Source organism: Sminthopsis crassicaudata, chromosome 3 (genome assembly GCF_048593235.1).
Source record: "Sminthopsis crassicaudata isolate SCR6 chromosome 3, ASM4859323v1, whole genome shotgun sequence".
Classification (NCBI taxonomy): Eukaryota; Metazoa; Chordata; class Mammalia; order Dasyuromorphia; family Dasyuridae; genus Sminthopsis; species Sminthopsis crassicaudata.
This window is the reverse complement of record NC_133619.1, coordinates 420,748,707-420,773,808: the sequence shown is the minus strand read 5'-3', so window position 1 is coordinate 420,773,808 and position 25,102 is coordinate 420,748,707. Positions and strand designations below refer to the sequence as shown.

At 31.0% G+C, this 25,102-nt stretch overlaps 1 protein-coding gene across 1 annotated transcript in view; it reads right to left on the bottom strand.

Annotated features, from left to right (window-relative positions):
* Window positions 1–2,633: 2,633 nt before the first annotated feature.
* CALCRL (calcitonin receptor like receptor) overlaps window positions 2,634–25,102 on the bottom strand; it is a 121,259-nt gene continuing 98,790 nt past the window's right edge. The window contains exons 12-17 of the mRNA XM_074302909.1: window positions 23,030–23,090; window positions 22,882–22,948; window positions 17,346–17,564; window positions 14,209–14,250; window positions 4,650–6,288; window positions 2,634–4,093 (exon numbers count right to left, since the gene is read on the bottom strand). Of these exons, the coding sequence (XP_074159010.1) occupies window positions 6,073–6,288; window positions 14,209–14,250; window positions 17,346–17,564; window positions 22,882–22,948; window positions 23,030–23,090 (605 nt within the window). The 3' untranslated portion in view covers window positions 2,634–4,093; window positions 4,650–6,072. The remainder of the gene's footprint in view (window positions 4,094–4,649; window positions 6,289–14,208; window positions 14,251–17,345; window positions 17,565–22,881; window positions 22,949–23,029; window positions 23,091–25,102) is intronic.

The following is a 25,102-nucleotide window of genomic DNA, read 5'->3' as shown; positions in this document are numbered from 1 at the left end:
CTTGCATTATCCCATGCCCATTCTCTGGGAGGATAAAGGAGGGAAGTCACTACTCTGGAACAGAGTTAACGGCAACTGTCTGGAGACAACGGTTCTCTGCAGGAAGAAAAATCTGTCTGAGAGATTTGAGTTGACACAGTAGATCTCCTCCCAGAGAGCGATCGGCAGCTTCTGGAGACAACAGCATGTTATACTTTAGCTGCTTTTTTTCATTCTCATTTTTCTATTTTTTATGTTTTTTATTTTCTTGTGCAGCATGATAAATATGGAAATATGTTTAGAAGAATTGCACATGATTAATATATATTGAATCATTTGCCATCTAGGGGAGAGTCTGAGGAGAAGGGAGGAAGAAAAATTTGGAGCACAAGGTTTTGCAAAAATGAATGTTGAAAACGATCTTTGCATGTATTTTAAAAATTAAAAGCTATTATTATTTTTTTAATTAAAAAAAAGTCATCTTATCATATACAATTCAGTCTCAATATTTCTTTCAGATGACCTAAGTAATGATAATAGTTTTAAGAATACAATTACTACTACTTATAATTAATTACTGCTATTAATAGTATTTTCATATATCATAAGTACATAGTTTGATTTTAATAATTGTCTTATAATTATCTTTAGTGATCTTATATTTCTTTTGGATCTTTTTTTATAAAATTTAACATTGAGCTTTTTTGTTACAGATGTCTGAAATTCTTTCAGTTCATTAAATTTCCTTCCCCCCTCCCCATTTTGGATTATACTCAACTTTGCTGGATAAGTTATTTAGGACTTTCTGGTTGTTTTCATTTTTCATCAGTTCATTAGTTGTTTTACAAGTTTATAGCTGTACTTTTGATTACTAAATCTCATCTGCATGTAATTGCAACTATTTTATCAAGGAGTCAGATTATTTTCAGAAGTTTCTTAGGATCTGTTAGTATAAAAAAAACACTATTATTTGCAAATATAGATAGCTGAGGCCCAAGTGAAAAAAAAAATCTAACACATAAAATGTAGACTGAAACCATCTCATGATTTGATAAAACTCTGATAAATATGGGAATTTCAGAAACAGTACAATGTCAAGTTACTCTGAGTTAATCTTCCAGCTGCATAGAAGTCCTTAAAGGGAAAAATGGTGTTATATATTGTGTTTCTTTAATGGAAACTAAAGGATTTGTGAGATTTATAGGTATAAATTTTCTAGAGGGACTTTGACACAGGAAAACAAGACAGAGTGATGCCCTAAAAGTCATAGAATATGGGATAAAATCTGGTCTGCCTTTAAGGCAAATCAAATGACTCTTCTGGGCTTTTGTGTTTTAACCTGTAAAATGCAATAGCTGAGTGATATTTTGGATAGAGTGTCTGTCTGGAGTGAGAAAATCAATTTTCCTGGGTTCAAATCTGACCTGAGATACCTACTAGTTGTGTGATCCTGAGCAAGTCACATAATCCCATTTGCCTCAATTCCAAATCTGTAAAGTGAGCTGGAGAGGAAATGGCAGCAAACAAATGGGATCACAAAGGTTCAAACATTTCTGAACAATTAAATGAGAAAATCAAAATAGATGACCTAAGAGACTCTTTTTAGGTCTGATACTATGATCTGATACTCTAATACTATGCCAACTTTTATTCTTTGTATCAGAATGGGACAAAAGATATTATGTGTTTTCCCTGTTAAAATGAGATAATTTGCATCATGTCTGAATGAATGACAGAAATATTTTAATTCTATTTTGTACTCAACCAATATTTACCAAATAAATCCATGGCGAAAATGATCAGAATTTGGAATGCATAAACTATACGATGGGATTTTATAACCTTTAACATTCTTGGAAAAGCATTCTATGCAAACATGTTCAGTTTATATAATATCTTTTATGTACATAGACTGCTTACAATTATCTATCTACCCCACATTCTCAAAGAAATTTCTACCACCATTTTTTCTTTCCCTCTTCCCTCCTTTCTTCCAATTTTTTTCTTCAGTCTCTTAAAATAGCCTTATATAAATGCTAGTGTTTTAAATTGTTATAATTTATGCTTATATTTACATTGTATATATTTTCTGTGTGTGTGTATGTGTGTGTGTGTATGTGTGTGTGTGTGTGTGTGTGTGTGTGTGTGTGTGTGTGTGTGTGTGTGTATCTTTGTATCTTCAGTGTCTAGGATAATGTTTCATTTTTTTTTTCCCATTCAATGTCACAGATTTTTTGCTTTAGGTAAGTCCTGATAAATTTTCCTTTTTTATGATATTTCCATTACCAATGAGAATTTATAGCTTTTCTCCAATTTATATAGTAGTTTTAATTGGCACATTAGGAACTTAAGCAATTTGACTACTCATTGTTAATATGCAAAGCCTACCTACCATTAATACTTTTTATATATAATCTTAAATGTTTTTTTGGTTGATTCTTAGCTTGATTTCTTTTAAAAATGAGAAATTATATAGAGATTTTATAAAAATCAAGACGTAAGTTTGGCTTTGAATCATTATGGGAATTTTCACATGAACAAAAAGGCAATAAGTAAATCACAAAGAATAAATGTATGTATTACTATCTGAATATCTCATCAAAGTATAAACTCTGACTTCAAAATGTGTCTTAAGTACCCAATAAAGCCTTAAATAAACACAATTTAAAAAAAACTTTTATTGTTCAGAATACCTCAACCCTTTCTTATTGGTTGAAAGACATCATGGTTCTTATAAGGATGATGAAAATAGAAAAAAAAAACAACAAAGGTTCACATTTTCATTATTTTAAGCAATAAATACAATGCTATAACTATTATTAATTCTATGTACATAGTTTATATTTGAACGAATGCCCAATACAAATATTTCATGAAATAAATCACTGGTAAATTAATTCTTTAAAAATAAAAACCAAGTCATGACTTTTTGGGGAAGGAATTATCTTTTGCAATATTTTACTATAGTTGTATTACAAAGAGCAATTACTTATCAAGATCATATATATAAAATGATTGAGATAAATACTGTATAGATACAAAAACATTTTTCATTGAGTTTTTTTTTTTGGGGGGGGTGTTAGAGGGATAAATAAAAAAAAAAAGTTTTGTTTTTACCATTCATCATACAATTCTAATTGAATAAGATATACATTTTTTATTTGTCAGAACAGGTCTAACATTTAGAAGCATAACATCTTAGAAGGTAAGTGCACAAAAATATAACTAATTTATTGATTTGATTACACATGAAACTGTTGCAAAAATATTTATTAAAAAAAAACCTAACCATATAACAAATCAGCATGAGGTTCTGATCTAAGCATACTGATAAAAGATCAACAATTGATAGGTCCTCACATAATGCTGTATTTAGAATAAAATACTCTTTGAAAATAGAACATTTTCTGTAGTCATTTTAAGTTCTGTTATGGCAGTATAGCTAAATAGTACACATAAATAGATCTGATATTAAAATATATACAATATATATGTATGTATGTAAAACTGAGCATGGCAGTTCCAGCATTTGAATCTTTTGCAGAAAAGGTTTTGCAAATAAATGAGTTAAACAAAAATAGAAGATTATTTTAATTAACTTTACAAGTTGGAAGGTCAGAATAGCTTGTCTTCATAAATCTGATATCTACTGTCAATTCCTTACACTTGGTATTAGCAAAACATCTGGACAATTTATAATTTATATATTTGCTAACCAGTTCCTTTAGCTAAATGATTTAATTCTAACTAGAAAATTTTCCTAGATTATTTAAAAACAACAAAAATAATAATTATAACAAAAACACTTTTAAATTTAGAAATAACTGAGGACTAAAACATTATGAATGTTGGTAAGCCACCGTAATAGTCAAATAATTAATCATATGCTATTATATTTTAAAATCTTTGTATGACTTTTCAATGACACGATATGATTCTTGTTAAAATATATGTTTAGCAGTTGTGAGGAAGAGATATTATGGCTCCTCTGAAGATAAGGAAGTTTGCTTTTAGTGAAACCAATGCTCTATTACTTAGGAGGTGTTTTAGTTTTGGGGTAAGTTCTTCACATTTTTGCTATTAGTCTAATAGGTTTTCTGTGAAATCAAATTCTCTAATACCGTGTTTCCCCGATAATAAGACCTATCCTGAAAATAAGACACCCACATACTCTTTAATATTCCGCTAAAATAAGCCCTCCCCCGAAAATAAGCCCTATCGAACTTACTATGAAAACGGTCATCATGGTGATCCCCTGCGCTATATGCTGCGTAGCGGTACCTTCAGTAAGCAGCGCCGCCCTCCCCTCCCGGGTGAAACGCACGTCGCGCTCTCAGAGCTGCATCCAATCAGAGCTGCAGCAGTGAGCGCGTCATCCTCTTCTTCTCTGGTGATTTGCTTGCTGGCGCTACTGAGAGCAGCGCCGCGGAGTAGAGCTGAGACAGGACCATCTAAAAACTCGGTAAGTTCAGTAAGCGATGGAGAATAAAATAAGCACTCAGGGGGCATGATGGAGGCTAAAAGGGGCATGATGGAGGCTAAAATGGGCATGATGGAGGATAAAAGGGGCATGATGGAGGATAAAATAAGCCCTCCCCTGAAAATAAGCCCTCTGGTGTTTTTTAGTCCCAAAAAAATAATAAGACAGTGTCTTATTATCGGGGAAACACGGTAATATACACAATTGTTTTTTATTTGTTGTATGTTTATGCAAATTATATTTTATTCAAAATATTATACTTGCTCAGAAACAAAGCATTTTAAAAGATTCATGATTTGTGTCACTCATTTCATTAGGTGGAATACTTTTTAAAACATTGTATTTTTTTCCATATAATCAACTTAACTAGAATGATGTGGTTGTTGGATGTGAAATTAATCAATGTATAAAATATCTTAGCAGCTCTTAACAAACCTAAAATTTTTTATTTCACCCTCATTTTTAGGATTAGGATATAAATTTATATTTGAAATGCATTAAACATATTTAGAACACTCATTCCTTAGGTATAACTTCTGAAAGAAAATGGCAATATTTCTCCCAAATATGCCAACTGCATTCTAAAATTTTCCACTTGATTGACGTTTTGGTCTGTGACAAATATTATCTTTCATTATGATTTTTTTCTTCCCCTTATTATGAAATTTCTGATGCTACCATCCATTTGTGTTCCTAAAATATTTCTAAATGAATTGGCTTAGCATAATTATTCTAGACTCTTATTTTAGCATAATCAGTGATGGCACTTCTTATATTAGAAATTAACCTGCATATACTGTAATATTAATGTATCTACTTCAAGCCTTCTAAGTTCATAGACAAAAAATGCATTAAAATTATTTACAAGCTAGGTTACTGAAAATGGTATATAATTTTCACAAGAAGAGCTTTATACAGGCTCCATAGAAATTAAGAAATCCTTCATCAAATTTCATCATACAGAATGCAATGATGATTGTCTACATAGTAGAAACTCAAAAGGAAAAGTTTCTATTTACATATACTCCTTATTGACCTGACTCCCTCCACCTAGGTTGTGAGGGAGGAAAAATGGTCTACAATCAATTCACATATTCTGCTTGCTGCAGTAAATGCTTTGCAGCCCTGTCCTATGCACACTGCCAGTCCTGTGCATAGCATGCTGAAACAAAGGAACATCGTCCAGAGTGGTATTAGGGTGAGTCAACAAGTGAGCACAGCAGTTTTTGCTCTGTTGATTTTTCTAGGGATGATAGTCATGGGCAGCATAAGTAGCTAGCTCTTCTTCTGACCACTGTGCAGTTGTCGGAAGGGATCATACTATTCACTGATGCATCGAACTAATGCATCAGAAAGGCTCGTCTCCCCTCCATGAAAGGGAGGAAATATATGGTGAACAGTTGTCCAGACCTGAAAAGTAGAATCAAGCTAAATGTGCACATATGTATGTATTCTTACCAACATATGCTTATGTATTTATGGGCTATTTTTGTGGCACTCAAGAGAAACAAGTCCATGTTAGCTAAAAAAATCTTCTGGCCATAGAGTCATGAACACAATCCTTTAGCAATAAGGGTTCAAAGGTGGTAATAAAGTTTGTAATTCTTCTGTAATCAAGCATAAAAATTTTCTGTTTTCAGAACCACATTTTCCATGTCATGGAAGGTTTTTCCATTCAATTGTTCAGTACCAAGGTCATTAGTGTAGCCATGAACATCACTGATGGAAGACACAGTATAAGAAGCTGTCCGAAGGGCATCTGAATTGGAAAAACTGCTCCCAAATTGGATTCTATATTGATTCCAGTGCCTTCTCAAAACTGCTTGAACCTAAACATTCAGACAAAGGAAGAAGAAATACAAATAAACAAAAGAAAATTATTTTGTTGTTGATTGATATTCATTTTTTTAAAAAGATAACATTTTAATGCATTCAGAATATAATCTAGCTTTTTTTGGAAAATCAATACAAAAGCATTTACTAAATGCTTTTCATATGCCAGACACTGAGTATACAAAGTAAAAAACAAAACCCTTTGTGCCCTAAAGAAGCTTACATCTAATAAGGGGAAGAATGATATGTATGTTTGTAAAAGAGCTTAGTAGAATACCTGGTGTAGGCTCTATACTTGATAAATTTCTGTTCTCTTTGGGCAATACACATTGTTATTTTTTCAGTTTTTTAAAACAATAATTATCATTAAAAGTAATAAGATTAACTAGTTTTGGTGGCAGATTTGCACTGCACTTAGGAAGTTAAGAAAAAGTTCATGTAGTAACCAGAAATGGACCTGAGGAATTTTTTTTAAAGAACCTAGGTGTATCCTAAGAGATAGAAGGGAGATGGGAATGTATTCCAAGTATGGGAAGACATCTGAGGGCTAGGTTAGGAACTGTAAATAAGAAAGTCATGGATAAAAATTTTGGAAAGAGTAAAGATTGGTGGTGCCAGATTACAAGGGGCATTAAGTTCCAAAAAGAGGATTACACATATATATATATATATATATATATATATGTATGTATATATAGATATGTATATGTATATATATATGTATATATATATATACATATATATGTATATACACATATAAATGTATATATACACATACATATATGTGTATATATATATACACATATATATTTAAGAACAATATGTATTTACTAATTTTTTTGTTTGTTTTTAAGCTAAGGCATGTCAGGCAAATCCTTGTTCTAAAACACATCTCTTTGGCAGCTGTGTGGAAAAAGGTTCTAAGATGGGAGAGATGTGAGAAAGGAAGATCATTTGGATAGCTTCTGTAATTATCCAGAAGATAAGGTTAGAGAGAGAACTTACTATATAAGAACACAGAGAATGGAAGGTTGATAAGGAGATTTTGGAGGTACTACTGGAAAGAAGTGGCACCTGAGTAGAAATGAGGGGAGGGATATTGAGGGAAAATGAAAATTAGGGCATGAATCTGAAACTGTGAACATAGGTGACTGTGAGAATGGTAGTTCCCTTCAACAGTAATAGGGAAATTCAGAAGAGAGATAGGTTTGGATAAAAGATAATTATATCTTTTTAGACACATCAAAATTGAGATACTTATGGAAACTTTTGTTTGGAAATTTTCAAAATGGAGGCCCACAAAATAATATCAAATTTGAAATCAGGAGAGATATGAGATTGTATATGTAGATGTGGGAATCTTCTAAAAAGATGATCATTAGAACCATAGAAGCTGATGAAATCATCATAAGGGTATTCAAAGGGAGATTTTTTTTTTTTTTGTTTATTACAGATGTTGTTACTAGTATACTTGAACTGAAAAGATATATAATAATTATTTAGATATTCCTTTTAACTTTCATTTTTCAACATGTAAACAAGTTTATATTGACATCTAATGTAGACAGCATTATGGGCTTTCAAGCACTACATAAAAATTAATCAATTACATAGATGATTTTAAATATTCAAATGTTTGGTGTCTTATTTTTAAAAAAAAAGCCTAAGTGGTTGAATAGTATGGTTGTCATTGTTCTGAAAGTTCTATTAAATTTTGATAAATTCATACTTTTATCCTGATTTCTATGGAGTCAAATAATAAATCCTGGGAAACTATTGTGATTACAGAATAAAATAATTTATTTCCATTCAAAATTTCTGTGACAGGCATGACTTTTGAAGAACAATGCATATATATTGATCCAATATTTTTTGTAATATTCACTATAATAACATGGGATCCAGAACTCTGATGTCATAGGTGTAGGAAATTCCAAATGAATAAGTGCTTTCAAATGTAGATCAGAAACTAGTCTATAGCATCTAGTCTGAGAATTTCCTGTCTTGAGAATGATTTGCTTAAAATTACACAACTACTGTGTGTCAGGGATTGGACTTGAACACATAACTTTTTGACTCAGAGATAAATTCTCTGACAATGAGGTTGTTATTCTTTGTTTGGAAATGTATTCTCAAGCATTTTGCCAGAAAATCTGCTCCAAGTTAAAAATTTAAATTAAACATAATTAAAAGATTAAAGTGGAAATTCAATTGGCAAAAAAAAAAACAACAAATAGTATCTCAGTGCTTCAGTCTAAACATTTAAGGCATTTATTCATTAATTTAAAATGTCCCAGAATTAAGTCCAACATACATTGGAAAAGTTATTTGGATACGTCAACAATTTAATTATTTTTCATCATTTCTCTGAATATTTGGACTAAATAAAAATAACTTTATTGGACTTTTTTTTAAAACTTCATTTCTTTGTATTTGTTTTTTGTGACAGCTAGAAACAACTTTTTTAGAATTCTGTTATTAGTTCAAAGTAAATAGAATTATTTATTATATTTATATTATAAATTGCTTTTTATATTTTTATATGTGTTCTTATGTTTGCCTTCTGGAATTTTTCCCTGATAGAATGTAAATTCTTGAAGATTAGGACTATTTCTTTTTTGTAATTGAATTTCTACTACCTAAGATTGCATGACATAAACACATGCTTAATCACTATTTATTGATTGATTTTTCAAAAATATACCAGATAGACAATTGGTCTTGAAAAGAAAAATCAGTCTAAATGGAAAATATTTAGAGCAGAGATGTAAAATATATGAATGAAGACTGCACCAGATTAAGATGTAGTTGCTATCTTATTTTATAATTTAGTTTCTATTTGATTTTAATGTGTTAATATATTAATAAGAAAGCAATATATATAAGTGTATTTTTGTAAGTCAACATGCAGCCTGTATAGATTCTTATTTATGGTTTAATCGCCCATTTCTATATAAGTTTGTCATGACTCACTGCGAGTAATCAAAGCTTGAATTCAAGTATTAAAGCCAAAATGAATTTAAAACATTTGATTGTTTATTCTTAGACTATTTTCTTTTTTTAAGTTCACCATCCCATCTTATACTTGCATCTGAGCCATTAGAAAAATAATGGAAAAGCAATTTCCTGAACTGTCTTCAGGGGTTTTATTTACTCATATTTGTAATAAAAGAACTAGAATATTTTTGGTTTTGTTTGTTTAGCTTATTCATTCTAAGGATGTTATGTTTTAAATTTATTTCCTTTAAGATATTGTCCCACCTGTTCCACAGAAGATTATGTTTATATGATGTTTATAGGGGAATGTTTCCTTTATTTATTTTCTAATCAGGGTAGCTTGAAGCTACTCTGTTATCATTCATAAGAAACATTTTTAGTTTTATATAGATATGCCATGTCTCTCATAAAGCATGTACCAAATCTTTAGAAAAAGCTTATTAGCCATGTGCATTCTGAATTTGAGATAAAACCTAGAGTTTCTTGGGATTGTCCAATATACAATAAAAATAGACACATAATGCAAAAAATTGTCATTCAGATGTGCAATTAGTCAACATATTTACAAATTCTGAGCTAGCATTATATAATTTACTTAATAAAAGAAAGCACACAGGGAGTGTATGATTAAATAATCTTAAAACATGTAGAAAAATGTTTATATTTCTACATGTTTTCTACATGTTACAAGATTAAATCATTTGAATGTACTTCCTGGTACACAGTAGCCACACCTACTATATGCTATATTTATTTATTTTTTTCCTTCCCCTTCCTACATAAAAGGTGAAGCAACTCAGAATAGTAAAGTGATTAAAATAAAGATATGGGAAGATGTAGTTAATCATTTGGAAAGAGGATGAAAGAGGTGAGGGTACAAATTTTATTTGGATATACAAAAGTTTAGATATACGACTTATTGAGATATAAATGGAAAATCTAGTAGATAGATTAATCTTAATATTGAGTTGTTTAATATTTAACATGTATTCGTCAACCTGCCATTTGGATGGAGGAGAAGGAGGGGAAAAATAGAACAAAAGGTTTGGCAATTGTCAATGTTGTAATTGCATATATCTGGTAAAAAAAAAAAAAACTGTTAAAAATTTAAAAAAATAATATATTGTGTTGTTTATTTATGCCATATTGATCATCTTAATAGAATGTAAGTGTCCTGAGGACAAGGGACAATTTTTTCAGGTCCTTAGTATCTAATATAGTGCCTGACATATATAATGAGCAGATAATAAATTTTAATTAATCGATTTTATAACTCTTAGTACCTAGAATAGTAACTCTTAAATAGTAGGAAATAGAGAAGTATTTGTTGAGTTCATCAATGAGCTTAAAGAGGAAGGTTTGTAGGTCATAAGTGATGATAAAGAAGTCAAAGATAATGAACATGTATAAGGTACAGGGATAGAGCAGGAAAATAGGTAAAATGTTCATATATTTGAGCCTTTTCACTTGATCAGATGGTAGCTGACAAGGAGCAGGTATGCTTATTACACTAATTTCTACATGGATAAAATCTTTGGAACAGACTTATATTCCTTGTTAAAGACCAACATGCCTTAGATTGAGAGCTGGTTTTATAATCAAAGGGTCTAGGTTCAATTTCCTGATACATGCTGGCTCCATGACTTCTTGCAATTAATTTAACATTTCAGTGTCCTTGATTATTTTATATAACTCTAAGCAGCTGACTTACTTTGGTACTGGGAATTCACCAGAATAAAATCACTTATTTGGTGGGGGTGGAGGGGAAAGAAAGGGAGGGGAAGAATAAAAGAGAAATGAAAAAGGACTTACCTATTAGATAGGTATTTTGATAGAAAGAAAAGTGAAAGAAAGAAAGAAGGAAGGAAAGAAAAAAGGAAGGAAGGAGGAAAGGAAGGAAGGAAGGAAGGAAGGAAGGAAGGAAGGAAGGAAGGAAGGAAGGAAGGAAGGAAGGAAGGAAGGAAGGAAGGAAGGAAGGAAGGAAGGAAGGAAGGAAGGAAGGAAGGAAGGAAGAAAAAAGAAAGAAAAAGGTAGATGGATGGATGGGCTAGATAAATAGGGAAAGTAAACCTTAAAAAGGAAAAGGACTATTGAACTAAACGTTAGATAGCAGGTTATAAGATATAAAGTAAAAGGTTATGAGCAGGTTTTTCATGCAAAGGAATGACATGATCACAGTAGTATCAAATGAATCTGGCAGTTATGCCTTCATGTTACAGGAGAAAGATAAGAACCAATGAGGTCATCAAAATTAAGAATGACATGCACAAATTTGGATTTTTATCTATAGAGATTAAGAGGACAGACTTTATGAGATGTAAAGAACTGAAGACTATGCCAGCAGCTTCACTCAAAAATTTATATAGTATTGCAATTTTCAAAGTCCAGATTTATTTAGGATATGCTAAAAATCAGTATTTTTGGCTTCTTTTTTTCCTTGGATATAGGAAAAAATCTTAGGGGATTTTAAAATAAAGCAATTTGGGATTTGAGTCACCATTATTTAAAAATATATATTCTAATATGCAGTTAGATATAATGATTGGTGATGGTATATATCTATATCTATATCTATCTATCTCGCTCTATATATGTATACTAACATTTTATTTGTTAAAATACTGTTAAGTAAATGTGTTTATTAAATTTTAAATAAAATGAAAAGACCCCCTGGATTAAAAAAGGTAATGTCCACATAATTATATATCTAATATTTTATCATATGAAAATATAAGATAAATATTTGCATCTTGGCAGAATTATCTGTTTGTATTTCATAGTTGTGTACAATTTTCCATGTTTACACATTTGCCTTCTAATTTGTTTGATTACTTTCAGTTTTCATTTCTGATAAGCCAGTGCCCTTATTATCCTTACTTTCAATAACTTTATGAATGTTTACTAAACATAATTTGAACTTTGTTTAGAAAAAGACACATAAACAAGTCTTGTTTTTACCAGTCATATTCTATATCTATCCTTTTCATTTACTACACTTAGACTGATAGGTTTTGACTACTTTGCTGAGTCTGCATATAGGAAACAGCATAAAGCCAAGTGATCTGATGTGATGCATCAGAAAGTATTAAGTTTGACAGCTTGTATGTCCCCTATGCTTTCTTTTAGCATCTAAAAGAGAATACATGCATAATACATCCATGAGCACAGATGCATATAAATCATAATCCTAACATACAAGTATTTAATAGCCTTTATACATATATGTATAACACAGTATAACTCTCATGTATACAAATATAACATATATCATATGTTTAAACACATGTATCAGTGTTTGCCCAGATATTTATAAATATAGGTTATATTATGGGTGTATATTTATGATTTACATGTGTGTACAAGGGTTATGTGAGTATGTATATATATACACATTTGTGTATATATAAAGTGCATGTCTCTATACTGTTCAATAAATTCCAGTGGCTACCTTTAAGTCTAAGATCAATATAGAATTCTTTCTTTATAATAGATAACCTTTCACAATCTAACCACAATTTATCATTCAAAGTTTATTTTATATGATTTCCCTCTATACAATCTGCAATTCATCCAAACTTATCATCTTGATGTTCCTCACAATATTCCATATCCTAATTCTGTCTCTTTGCACAAGTTGTGTTCTATATCTGACATCTTCTCCCTCCTCACCTCTGCCTCTTGTCTTCACAGTATAGATTGGGACAATTTTTATGTGAGATCTTTTCTTATTCCATCATCTAGTATCACCTTTTTACATAGTTATTTATTATATATTTTAATTGGTTGGTTGTTCTTCATTCTTGAAGAGGACCAAAATGACATCACTATATTAGAGTACAGTTTTGGTGTGTCCAATTAAGGTTGGTCAGACCAATACCAGTTTAGAAGACTGACACAAGTCAGATACAAATAGTTCCTTTGAACATTTGAGGTGGATTATCTAGCTTTGTATATCTCATGTTTCTTCTGAGCTAATTCAATTTTGTTTTGCTCATAAGGTGCAAAGTGCATATCACTGCACCTTCCCTGATGAATTTATAGACATAACATATTTTTGCACATCACCTTCCCCCGTGAAAAAAGGGATTACTCCCTCCTTTTATGTCTTTGTATATCTAGCACCCAGAACTGCACATAGTAATCACTTAATAAATATGCTGATTTTTTTCTTTTTCTTTATGGCTAGGGGTCTGAAAAGTTGGAAGTTGACTATGTCTTTCTTGACCATCAAAATTCATGGTGCTAGAAACACTACTCTTACTATAAATAAAAAAAGTTTAAAGATAGTTACAACTACCCAAAAAAAATTATATATATATATATATATATATATATATATATATATATATATATATATAACTTTCTGTGTGTCTTTCTTTTAGCTTAGAATGGGAAAATGCCCAACTCTTGCCCTTTATTCCCTATTTCCAGGAGAAGATAATCTGTCCTGTAGTATGACTCAAATGATTTGTTTTCAACAGAGCAAGCAAAGAAATCCTATCCATTTATGTGCATCTGGACTCTTGGCTACCCCAGTGTAAGTCTTCACTTATATCTTTTTTGTAAGAATGCTTTTATTTCTTTATTTTTTAAAAATAACATGATGCTTCCTTTAGAATTCCTGATTGACAGCAAAGTTGTTCACAGTAAAAGGCAAAGGTTTCTTATTTAATTGAAACATTTTCTGTTTCAGAATGTATGTACATGCTGTCCAATTAATTTTTAAAAGGATACATTTTTAATTTTTTCTTTGGAAAAGTGAAAATTAGAATCTTTTTCATCCAAGATCTTAAGAACTGATTTTTAGGAATGATATTTGGGAGATTGTGGCCTTCAAGTTTTTAAGAGAGCTGTTTTAAAAAAATAATTTTGTATTCCTTTACATAAAAAGTGATTATTGGAAATTGTTTATACTGTACCTCTCCATTAAAGAAGCAGAAAATTGTGGAGACCAAAAGACCCTGTAAAATTAAAAAAAAAAAGTTTATTTTAAATTTTATTAATGATAAAATAGAGAAATGTGGAAAAATATAAAATATATAAATGATACATTAAAATGGGAAGTTTCTTAATGTAACAAGTATATGAAGTCATAATCTAATTGAATTAGAAATATGATCAGTTGTACAAAAAATATTTAGGGTAGGGTATTTTTGTGGTAGCTAAGAACTGAAATTGAAGGATACTCATCACTTGCTGTGGTTAAATAAGCTGTAGTATATGATTGTAATGGGATATTATTCCAGGAATAATCCAGCAAGAGGATTTCAGAAAAAAAAACAAAAACCAACACTAACTGATGCAAGTGAAGTGAACAGAATCAAGAAAATTAATACACAATATTGATGAAGAATAGCTAATTCTTGGCAATACAATGATCCAAGACAATCCAAAAGATCAATGATTAGGCATATTAAGTGTCTCCTGTTAAGGACCCCACATAAGTGTGAAGGGGCAGGTAAACTCAAGCCCCCACAGCTGTGAATCATAACACATTTGAAGGAATTGCAAATTACCCTTTACTGACTCAGACTTGCTTGTGAATTGGAAATGAAATAAAGAGGAGGTAAGAGGGTAGAGGAATAGAGGTCAGAGACTACAACTGCTTTTTAGTCTCCTTGTATCATGATCATCACTCTACCTGAAGGGATTCTATTCTGCTGGTCAGAATGAGATTTCCAGCAGCCACTAGAAAACGAACACAGATAACAAAAATGCAGCAGCACTTGAGAGCTGTTCATGAGTAGGATCCTCCTAGGAGAGTTCCTTTGGTAGCCCACAGGGAAGGAAAGGGAAAAAAGACCCAGTAAGACTTTTTCAGTAGGGATAATTAAAATGGGCCAAGATATCAAAGCGCTGATCCGGGAAACTAATGAAGAACTTAGGAAAAATGTATACACTGACTATAGTCCTACTTGTCCATTTATCAGAAAGTTTGTCTCCCTGACATCTCACAAGATTCAACACCTGCTATAGTGTCTCACCCTGCAACCACCCAGAAGAAAAGGACTGAAAAGATTTTGATAGTGCTGTTTGTATTCCTCAGCACATAGATTCAGATAACAGACACTTCACAATACTGCACAAACTTACTGACCATAATGTTGGGAGAAAAATAATTGTGTTTCCATAAAACAAAAAAGCAGGATTTGTTAAGGACCATGCCTAAGTGTGAAGGGGCATGTCACTTCTCAAAAAGCCCCCCCCAGGTGTGAATCCTAACACACTTGAAGGAATGGCAAATTTACTGACACAGATGTGGCTTATGAATTGGAAATGAAATAAATGGGAGGCAAGAGGGAAGAGGAGAGAGGTCAGAGAATGCAACTGCTTCTCAGTCTGCTTGTATCATTATCATCCTTGTATATGAAAATCTGTTCTGTTGGTCAGAATTAGATCCCAAGTATCCACTACCAGTTGGCTCCTGTAACACCCAGCATCCACTAGAAGGTTGTGCCCATAACAGTCTCCAAAGAAAGAAATATTTTTGAATACAGACTTAAGCATGTTGTTGTTCATTTTCTTTCTTTCTTTCTTTTTATTTTATTTGAATCTTCTTGTACAAAATGAGTAATTTGGAAATGATTTACAAAATTGTACCTATATTTGATTACTTACTGTCTCAGGGAGGTAGGAGGAGAGGGAGAAAAAGGATAAATTTTGGAACTCAAAACTAAATAAAATGTTAAAATTTGTTTAATCATATAACTAGGAGTGAAATTTGTATACACATAAATAGAGCTGATACTCCTTCTAAAAATAAATTTAATATCATTAACTATACTGTATCTAATACATTAGAAAATCCATGATTTTATTGGGGTAAATAATTATTATAGCTAGAATTTTATATAGCACTTTAAGGTTTACAAACCACTTTACATGTTATTTATGTGCTCTCTCTACATTTGCAGATTACAATCTTTCATTTTTTAATACATTGTCTCCAAAAGTAGCTGTGGCCAAAATATTTCAAATTTTAGTGGCCAACCTTCTTGGAACAGGCCTTTCTAAAGTGGATGATCTTGGCTCTCTATGACAGATGTCCCTGATATAACGCATGATGCCTTTCTAGCTAGGAGAAACCCACCAAAACTGGTTTTCTCCTGGTGTTTTCTCTAAGCACCTAAAGTCAACTCACATCATGGTGAGACACTGGGAAATTTAAATATAAGGTCAGTAATTTAAAAATGAGGCAACATTTTAAATGCTTTAAAAGCAGACTTACCAGGGTAATTCTGTCTGCTTCTGAAGATATAAGGTATATAAAGCTCCCCAAATAGTTAAATAATGTAAAAGCTATAGAAAAGTCTCCAATCTTTAAATAGTATTACACACACACACATACACACACACATATATATATATATATATATATATATATATATAAACACACACATGTCAAACACACACACATACATATATATACCAATAATATCAATAAATCTATTCTTAAACTTAGAGAGTAAGAATATGAACATAAGTCATAGAGGAGAGGAAAATAACTCTGATTGTTGTAATCTTCTTTAATGTCACTAAATTAGAGAAATCACATAAATATGAAAGTCCCAGTTGAAGGTTTTGAAATATAGATCCATGTAGGGATTTGAGCTGAGGTTGCCTAGAGAGCTCATAGACTCGGGTATTCCCTTGAAAATAAAATGGTATCCTACCACTTGTCTCATTCCTAAAACCTATATTCTTATTCTATATGATTCTAAGTGGCAATGAATTTTATTGAGTTTTATAGTAAATACTGATTCTTTTAATTGGCCTTCTAAACCAAGGATACAATGTGGGAAGGGGAAGAGTGAGTTTGACCTTTCTTCTATTTTACAGAAAAGCTAATCCATAAAACAAAAGGGAAAATTCATAATAACAATACTGCTGAACAAAATGAAATGATTGAAAAAAAGCAAATAGGCTTAAATATACATTTTCACAGAAGGCAAAATACTACAAATGAATGAAAATTACAAATATATGGTATTCATGAGTAATTGTACTAAACTATTCTGTAAAAGGGATGTTAATAAATCTCCCAATTGCCTCATACCTGGTAATGCATGAGGATGTGCATAATATAGTCATATATTTCTTCAGCAATTAGTCCTCCTGGTCTCCAAGGAATTAGCACAAATTCAATACCAAGCAGGGGTACAAGAATGAGGGTTGCTCTTACTGCTTTCATGTACAGATTTGACTCTGCTTGGTGAGTGACTTTTAACTTGGTAATGAGGACACGTACAATATTCAACAGGAAGAAGAGATTTACCTAGAAGAAGAAAAATGAAATTTTGATATGATCTAGAACATCATAGGCATGTTATTTCTTAACTCACGTTAAACTGATTTTACATATGGAAGACGATGGTTCTATTATATAATGCATACTTATTTTGCCCCATAAATGAGCATGTATCAGGTCCAAGGATTCCATGCAGTGACATGAATATGTAAACTAAAAGTCCATCAACAAGAACAACAGCAACAATAAAGGAATATGAAATTTTGGTATGAAATAAACATCTAAAATTTTTCCTTTAAACGGCACCATTTTTCAGATTCTTTTCAGTTGTTTCAGTTGAGGTTATATGATCTGCAGTCATCTAAAATCCTAAATTTTGGGGTATATGCAGATCAAACCATACAAACTGAACTTTGCTGGACATAAACAAATTTCTTTCAATTAGAAATATATCTCATAATTATAAAACAATGTTTAATCACTAGTGTTAATGAGTAGCTATTGAGGCAATTTTGTGTGACACTGTGCCATTTGCCCCACACCTCTTCTACCAGAAATTCTCGCTTTCTCTTCCTGTCTCCAATAAGTTTTTCTATTCTCACTTCTAATTTAATCCCTATTTGATTATTTCCAATGCCTTCTATGTATCACTGAGATGCCCAATCACAATACTAAAGGGCTAATCAATTGTATAATATATAAAAATGTAGGAATATTACATCCATACAGTAATTTGTTTTTTTTTTTTAATTTAATAGTTTTTATTTACCAGATATATGCATGGGTAATTTTACAACATTAACAATTGCCAAACCTTTTGTTCTAATTTTTCCCTTCCTCCCCCCCCCCCCATGGCAGGTTGACCAATACATGTTCAATATGCTAAAGTATAAATTAAATACAATATATGTATACGTGTCCAGACAGTTGTTTTGCTGTACAAAAAGAATTGGACTTTGAAATATTGTACAATTAGCCTATGAAGGAAATCCAAAATGAAGACAGACAAAAAAAGAGGGATTAGGGATTCTATGGAGTGGTTCATAGTTGTCTCCCAGAGTTCTATCCCTGAATGTAGCTGGTTCAGTTCATTTCTGCTCTATTGGAACTGATTTGGTTCATCTCAATGTTGAAGATGGCCACGTCCATCAGAATTAATCATCATATAGTATTGTTGTTGAAGTATACAATATTCTCCTGGTCCGGCTCATTTCACTCAGCATACAATAATTTGGAAAACTACCATGATAATTTTTAATGTAATATGCGAAACAGCTATATGAAATGTAACGTGATAGTGTAGAAAATATTCTTGGCATTAGATAGTCTGGGTTTAAATTCTGCCTCATAATTTGTCTATATGATTGCTGGCTGATCAATGTCTTGATGATCTTTCTTATTTGTAAAATAGATTAAAAATATTTGTGCTAATGATATCAACAGTTTTCTGTGAAGAAAACCACTTCAGATACTCAAAAAATCTATATAAATGTGCCTAACTTTACAAAAGATGAAACTAAGAGGCTTGAGACTTCCTATTCCTGAAATTTTCAAATTAAAAAAATAGCTTATCCTCAGTAAACCTAAGGTAGAATACATAAGCAATAGATCTCAGTGTGATTGCCATTATGAAAAGTTGAAGGCTTATAAATATAGGCATATTACTTCTAAACACAAAAGGAGAATGAGTCCTTAAGAAAACTGAAAGAATTAAAAATATTCTCATATCAGCTGCTCTCTCTCTCATCACTTTCAATTAATTACCTTTTCTAAACATCAACAAGTTGATGTTTTTTTTTTTAATGGAAAATACTATCCACAAGATAAAGGATAGAAGAGACAGTGATATCATATATGAACTTATAAATAAGCAAAAGCAGAAAAATAAACTTGGAACACATTATGTAAGTGCCTTAGCTACTATCCTTTATTAAGACAATATAAGAAAGACAAAATTAAATTGATTTGCAGATCCATATTCTCAGTTAAGAATTATTTTTAAAGAATATGGGATTACAGGTAAAGATAACAGACAAGTTTATTATAGAATCAATATTTTCTTTTTAGTTATAAATCAGTATACTGTATTTAGACTGAAAATAGTTCTTCTGATAATCTCTATGTAATGTCATTTTTAATATGTCAATAAAATTCACTTTATACTCTGTAAAAGCACCTCTACTTTAAAAAAATGAAGAAACAGAAGCAGAAATGTAATTTCAAAAGAAATGCATTCAAGTAAACATATATTTGAGTACAAGAATCAGTGGAAGATGAAAGTTAACAGAACAGCAGGAACAGAGAAAATAAATAACCTTTATGGTAATGTTTGTTATATTATATTTTTCATGCAAAAGCATGAAAGCAACTTAATATTTGAAACTTGACTTATTCATATGACATCTCTAAACTTTTCAATATTTTTAATAGAGAAAAGAAGCCCCCACATAATTTTCTGCCATAGTGACAATCAGTTCCACCTAATCAAACTCTCCAGTTTTTTTTTTTTTTTTTGATCTCTCCAATCAGTACATTAAAACAAAGATGTAGATGTAGGATGGAGCAAATTTTTTTTCATATAAAGGAACATTTCCCACCCTACCCTGACCCCCATAGACAACTGCACTTGAAGGAAACTATGACTTTACTGCTCTTAGAAGCTATCCTATGAACTTCCTTCTTCTGTTATGGATTTGCAACCATTCTGAAACATATAGTCTTATTCCAGTTGCCTGGAATACTGAAAGATTGAGTGATTTATTTGTCATCACTTAGATGTGTTACATAAAGCTCTGCTCTCTATCCCCATTACCATGCTGTCATATTTCTCCTTTATATGCCTAAATTATTTACTCTCTTGAAAAAAAAGCCTCAGAAAACTCATATATAATTACATTACTTTGTCATATTATTCATTATTAAAATTTTATATCTCCCTTACTTTCTGGACATTGGAGCTTAAAACTCATCATAATTAATGGATAGCATTTTGCTCTCACAAAAGAATTCCTTAGAATTACTCAAGCCTTCAAAAAGTTTACAATCCCACTTCTTTTCCTGTCAGTATAATATTGTATTCTTTGGTAAGAAAAACCAGGCCATGTTTAATGGGGTGTGAAAAATCTGAATTGGCAAGCTAACTGCCTGAACAGACAATTACCAAAAAAAAAAAAAAAATCATCTTTCATTTTCATTGTATATGTGCCTTTTTCGATAAACAAAGAAAAGCACACTTTTTTTTTGTTTCAGTTCTCAGAAAATCTCCCCAATTTAATGTCAGATTCATCATGCATAAACAGAGAAATATATCATCCTAGGCAAATGGTCAACAAGCCAAGCCTAGCAAAGTTGGATGCAAAGGAAAAGTAGACTCATAAGCTGAGAAAGTGATTGTCTTATAGGCATGTCAATATACATATATATTTCCTTCAATGTGAGGAAGATTGTTTTCTTTATCTTGATAAATATTAATATTGATAAATATTAATAAAAACTATTCTTTTCCTGTTACCATTATCATCATCATAAATGTTTATATTGTGCTTTATGATTTGCAAAGCATTGTATGCACACACATACATACACATTTTCTCATTTGATCCTCACAAAAACCCTGCAAAGTTGGTGCTATTATTATTTACTTTTTATAGAAGAGGAAAGGAAGAGTTGAATAAAATGTCCAAGTCCCCACAGCTGATAGAGCTGTTCTATGTTCATTTTTGTTATTCAAGCTGAACAAATCCTGGAGGAAGGTGATTGGGGATATTTGGGACTGAGAAAGGAAGTTGTCTATAAAGATCAAGTAAAGCTAATGGCATTATAAATTATATTTTTTATCTTAACTATCTACTTTAGTCTTTAATCACATACTTTGCATTGTTACTGATTTCATGAGTGTGTCTTAAATCTCTAACTATTTTGCAAGTTCTTGAAGGTCTAGGACTATTCCTCATATATCTTCTCCATTAAGCTCAGTGTATACCTTATACGTAATAGTACTTTATAGATATTAATTGAGTGAGTTAATATTTTACCTTTCTGGTCCTAAGTTTATCTGTAAAACTGTCAGGGCTTCTTAAACTTTTTCCACTCACAGCCCTGTTTTGCCCAAAACGTTTTTACATGATCCCAGGTATATAAAATAGGTGTGTAAATCAAATATTTACTGATAATAAATCACAATTTTGGCATTCCCCCCATTCAGGAATGAGACCCTATACAGGATTGTGAATTATAGTTTAAGAAGCTATGTATTAGGTCATCTTTGAGATTCCTTCTCAATTTAGATTTTTGGTATTATGAATTCAGTTACATTTCATTAGGGACTATACTAGTGAGCTATATTAGAATATTTCCTTTGTAAGTGGGCAAGTGAGTAGTAGACATCTGGGCACTGATCACCCTTTCTACACTTTCAGCCTAAAAAATAGTATTCTATCCATGATTACCTATCTATGTGACATATATATATATATATATGTATGTACAAATACATGTGTGTGACTTACATATGTGTGTATCTATATCTATATATCTTACATGGTTATTATTGCATCATGGTGTGTGGAAAGAGAGAGTTTGATTTAGAGTCAATAGCTTGCATATGAATTCTAACATTGACACTAGCTTACTTACCTATGTGTCACTTCTTTGTGATTCAATCTTCTCATTTGTAAACTAGGGATATTAATTCTTATGCTTCTGAATTTGTAGAGTTATTATTAGAAAAATGATTTATAAACATTAAAAAGTATGTGAAATAGTAGTCTTTATTCATGAGGGCTATCATGCTACATTTTTATGGATCCATGATGTTATTCAATTACTTTTTAAAGATTGTGATTGATTTAAATGTAGACCCTCTTGTTAAATGTCAAATATCCATAGAAGAAATCATTCTTGGATTTTTCAAATTTTGTTATTTAAATACCTCATTTTTTTGGTTATTTGAAACCCCATATCTCTTTCAATACAATTAATGTTTTTATATCTCATAATTATAGTTCTTTCTGTGATATCCATGTATAAAATACTAATTATACCTGAATTGTAGGTGCTTTACAAAGTGAAAAAAGATTATAAAATATAACCAAGCTTTCTTCCCACATATAAGTGTAAAATTAAGAGATTGATTTTTATTTAACTATTTAATGCCATAATTCTAAATTGAGGAATAATTTTGTTGATTTTAAACATAATTTTCAAAATTACTGGTGAACTTTCTTTAGTAAATTGCTCTAAGTATATAGAAATATAGTATAATGGCTAGAAAACTGAGTCAAATAAATTGAAAATTCAAACATGTTTTTGTTAAATAAGATATGAAATGTCAAATAAGACATACCAATAAAGCTGCACAAATTGGACCATGTATGATGTACAGGAGATGAGTATCAGAACTGATCCAGCAGCTAAGGAGAAAAAGAGAAACGAATGCTAAAGATTCATTTTTGTAGATTCACAATAAAAATCTGAAAGGAACTTTGCCTTACTTGTCATTGTAGTATAAACTTCTTGCAATAGCATGTAAACAAGCAGGTATCAAAGGAAATCCTGTCAAAATAAAAGAAAGAAAAAAATTAAAGAGATGATTTTTCACCTGAATTTACTTTCTAAAAGGCATATTTCCATAAATTAATGCTAATTTATAGAACATACTAATGGAATACAAATGACATTTGTTCAATGTCTAATATTCATATCAGTCAGTGATCTGATAACTATTACTGTACTGTTTTATGGAAGTGGTTTTCATTTTACATACTTATGCTTTAGCCCAGAGCAGATATCTCCTCATCTACTACCTGGCTACATTATTTTTGGGCTTCTTTAATGTTCTTTTTTCCTATTTTATTTTATTGTTTTCTTTTTTTACTGGCAATATATGTACATTAATTTTTAAATACACATTTCTTTATGAATCATGTTGGGAGAGAAACATTAGAACTAAAGGGAAAAACTTATGAGAGAAGAAAAAAAAGAGAAAGAAAAGGAAAAAAAGTAAACATATAATGTATTCATTTATATTCATTTTCTATACTCCTCTCTTTGAATGCAGTTAGTATTTTCTATCCAAGGTTTATCGGAATTTCCTTGGATCACTGAACTGCTGAGAAAAACCAAGTCTTTCATAAATGATCATTGTATAATCATGCTGTTACTATGTACAATGTATTACTGGTTCTGCTTGTTTCTCTCAACATCAATTCATGTAAATTTTTCCAGGCTTTTCTAAAATCAGCTTATCATTTTTATTAAATAATATTTCATTACTTTCATATACCATAACTAATTCAGCCATGTCCCAATTGATGGGTATTTACTTATTTTCCAATTCTTTGCCAACAAAATAGAGCTGCTACAAAAATTTTTGCATATATGGTCCTTTTTTCCTCCTTTATGATTTCCTTGGGATACAGACATAGTAATGACATTGCTGGATCAAAGGGTATGCACAGTTTTAAAGCTTCTTTGGCATATTTCCAAATTGCTCTCCAGAGTGGTTGGATCATTTCACAACTCCAAACAATACATTAGTGTACCAGTTTCCCCACATTCCCTCCAATATATCTATCATTATCTTTTCCTGTCATCCTAGCCAATCTAAGAGGTAGGATGTGGTACCTTAGAGTTGTTTTAATTTGCATTTCTCTAATCAATAGTGATTTAAAGCATTTTTTCATGTGACTATAGATGGCTTTAATTTCATCACCTGAAAATTGTTTTCATATTCTATAACCATTTATCAATTGGGAAATTACTTTTATTCCTATAATTTGACACAGTTCTTCATATATTTTAGAAAATGAGGCCTTGATCAGGAACACTAGCTGTAAAAATTTTTTCCCAGCTCTGCATTTCCCTTTGAATTTTGTGTTGATTTTGTTTGTGCAAAACCTTTTTAATTTAATGTAATCAATGTTGCCCATTTTGCATTTCTTAAAGTTCTCTTTTTCTTCCTTGCTCTTAAATTTCTCCATTCTTCAAAGACTTGATAGGTAAACTATCCATTTATACTCAAATTATGTACCTATTTCAACCTTATTTTGGTGTGAGTGTGAGATGTAAGTCTGTGTTGAGTTTTTGATATATTGTTTTCTAGTTTCCCCAGCAATTTTTGTGAAACAGTAAGTTCTTATCCCAGAAGCTGGTATTTTGACATTTATCAAATACTAGATTACTGTAGTCATTGATTATTATGCCATGTATATCTAACCTATTCCACTGATCCACCACTCTTTCATAGCTATAACCAAATGATTTTGATGACTGCTGCTTTATAATAGTTTTAGTTCTTGTACTGCTAGACCACCATCCTTTGTATTTTTTCCTATTAATTGCCTTGATATTCTGCCACTTTTATTCTTCCAGATGAATTTTGTTATTTTTTTTTCTAGCTCCATAAAATCATTTTTGGCAGTTTGATTGGTATGACACTGAACTTTATTATAATGCTTTTATTGAGAGATAAAGCTAACATCTCTATAGTCTGTTGACATTGTAAAAAAAAAAAATCACTAAAGCTGGTTGTAGTTCAATAGGGGTTTTCCTTTGATACAAAAATG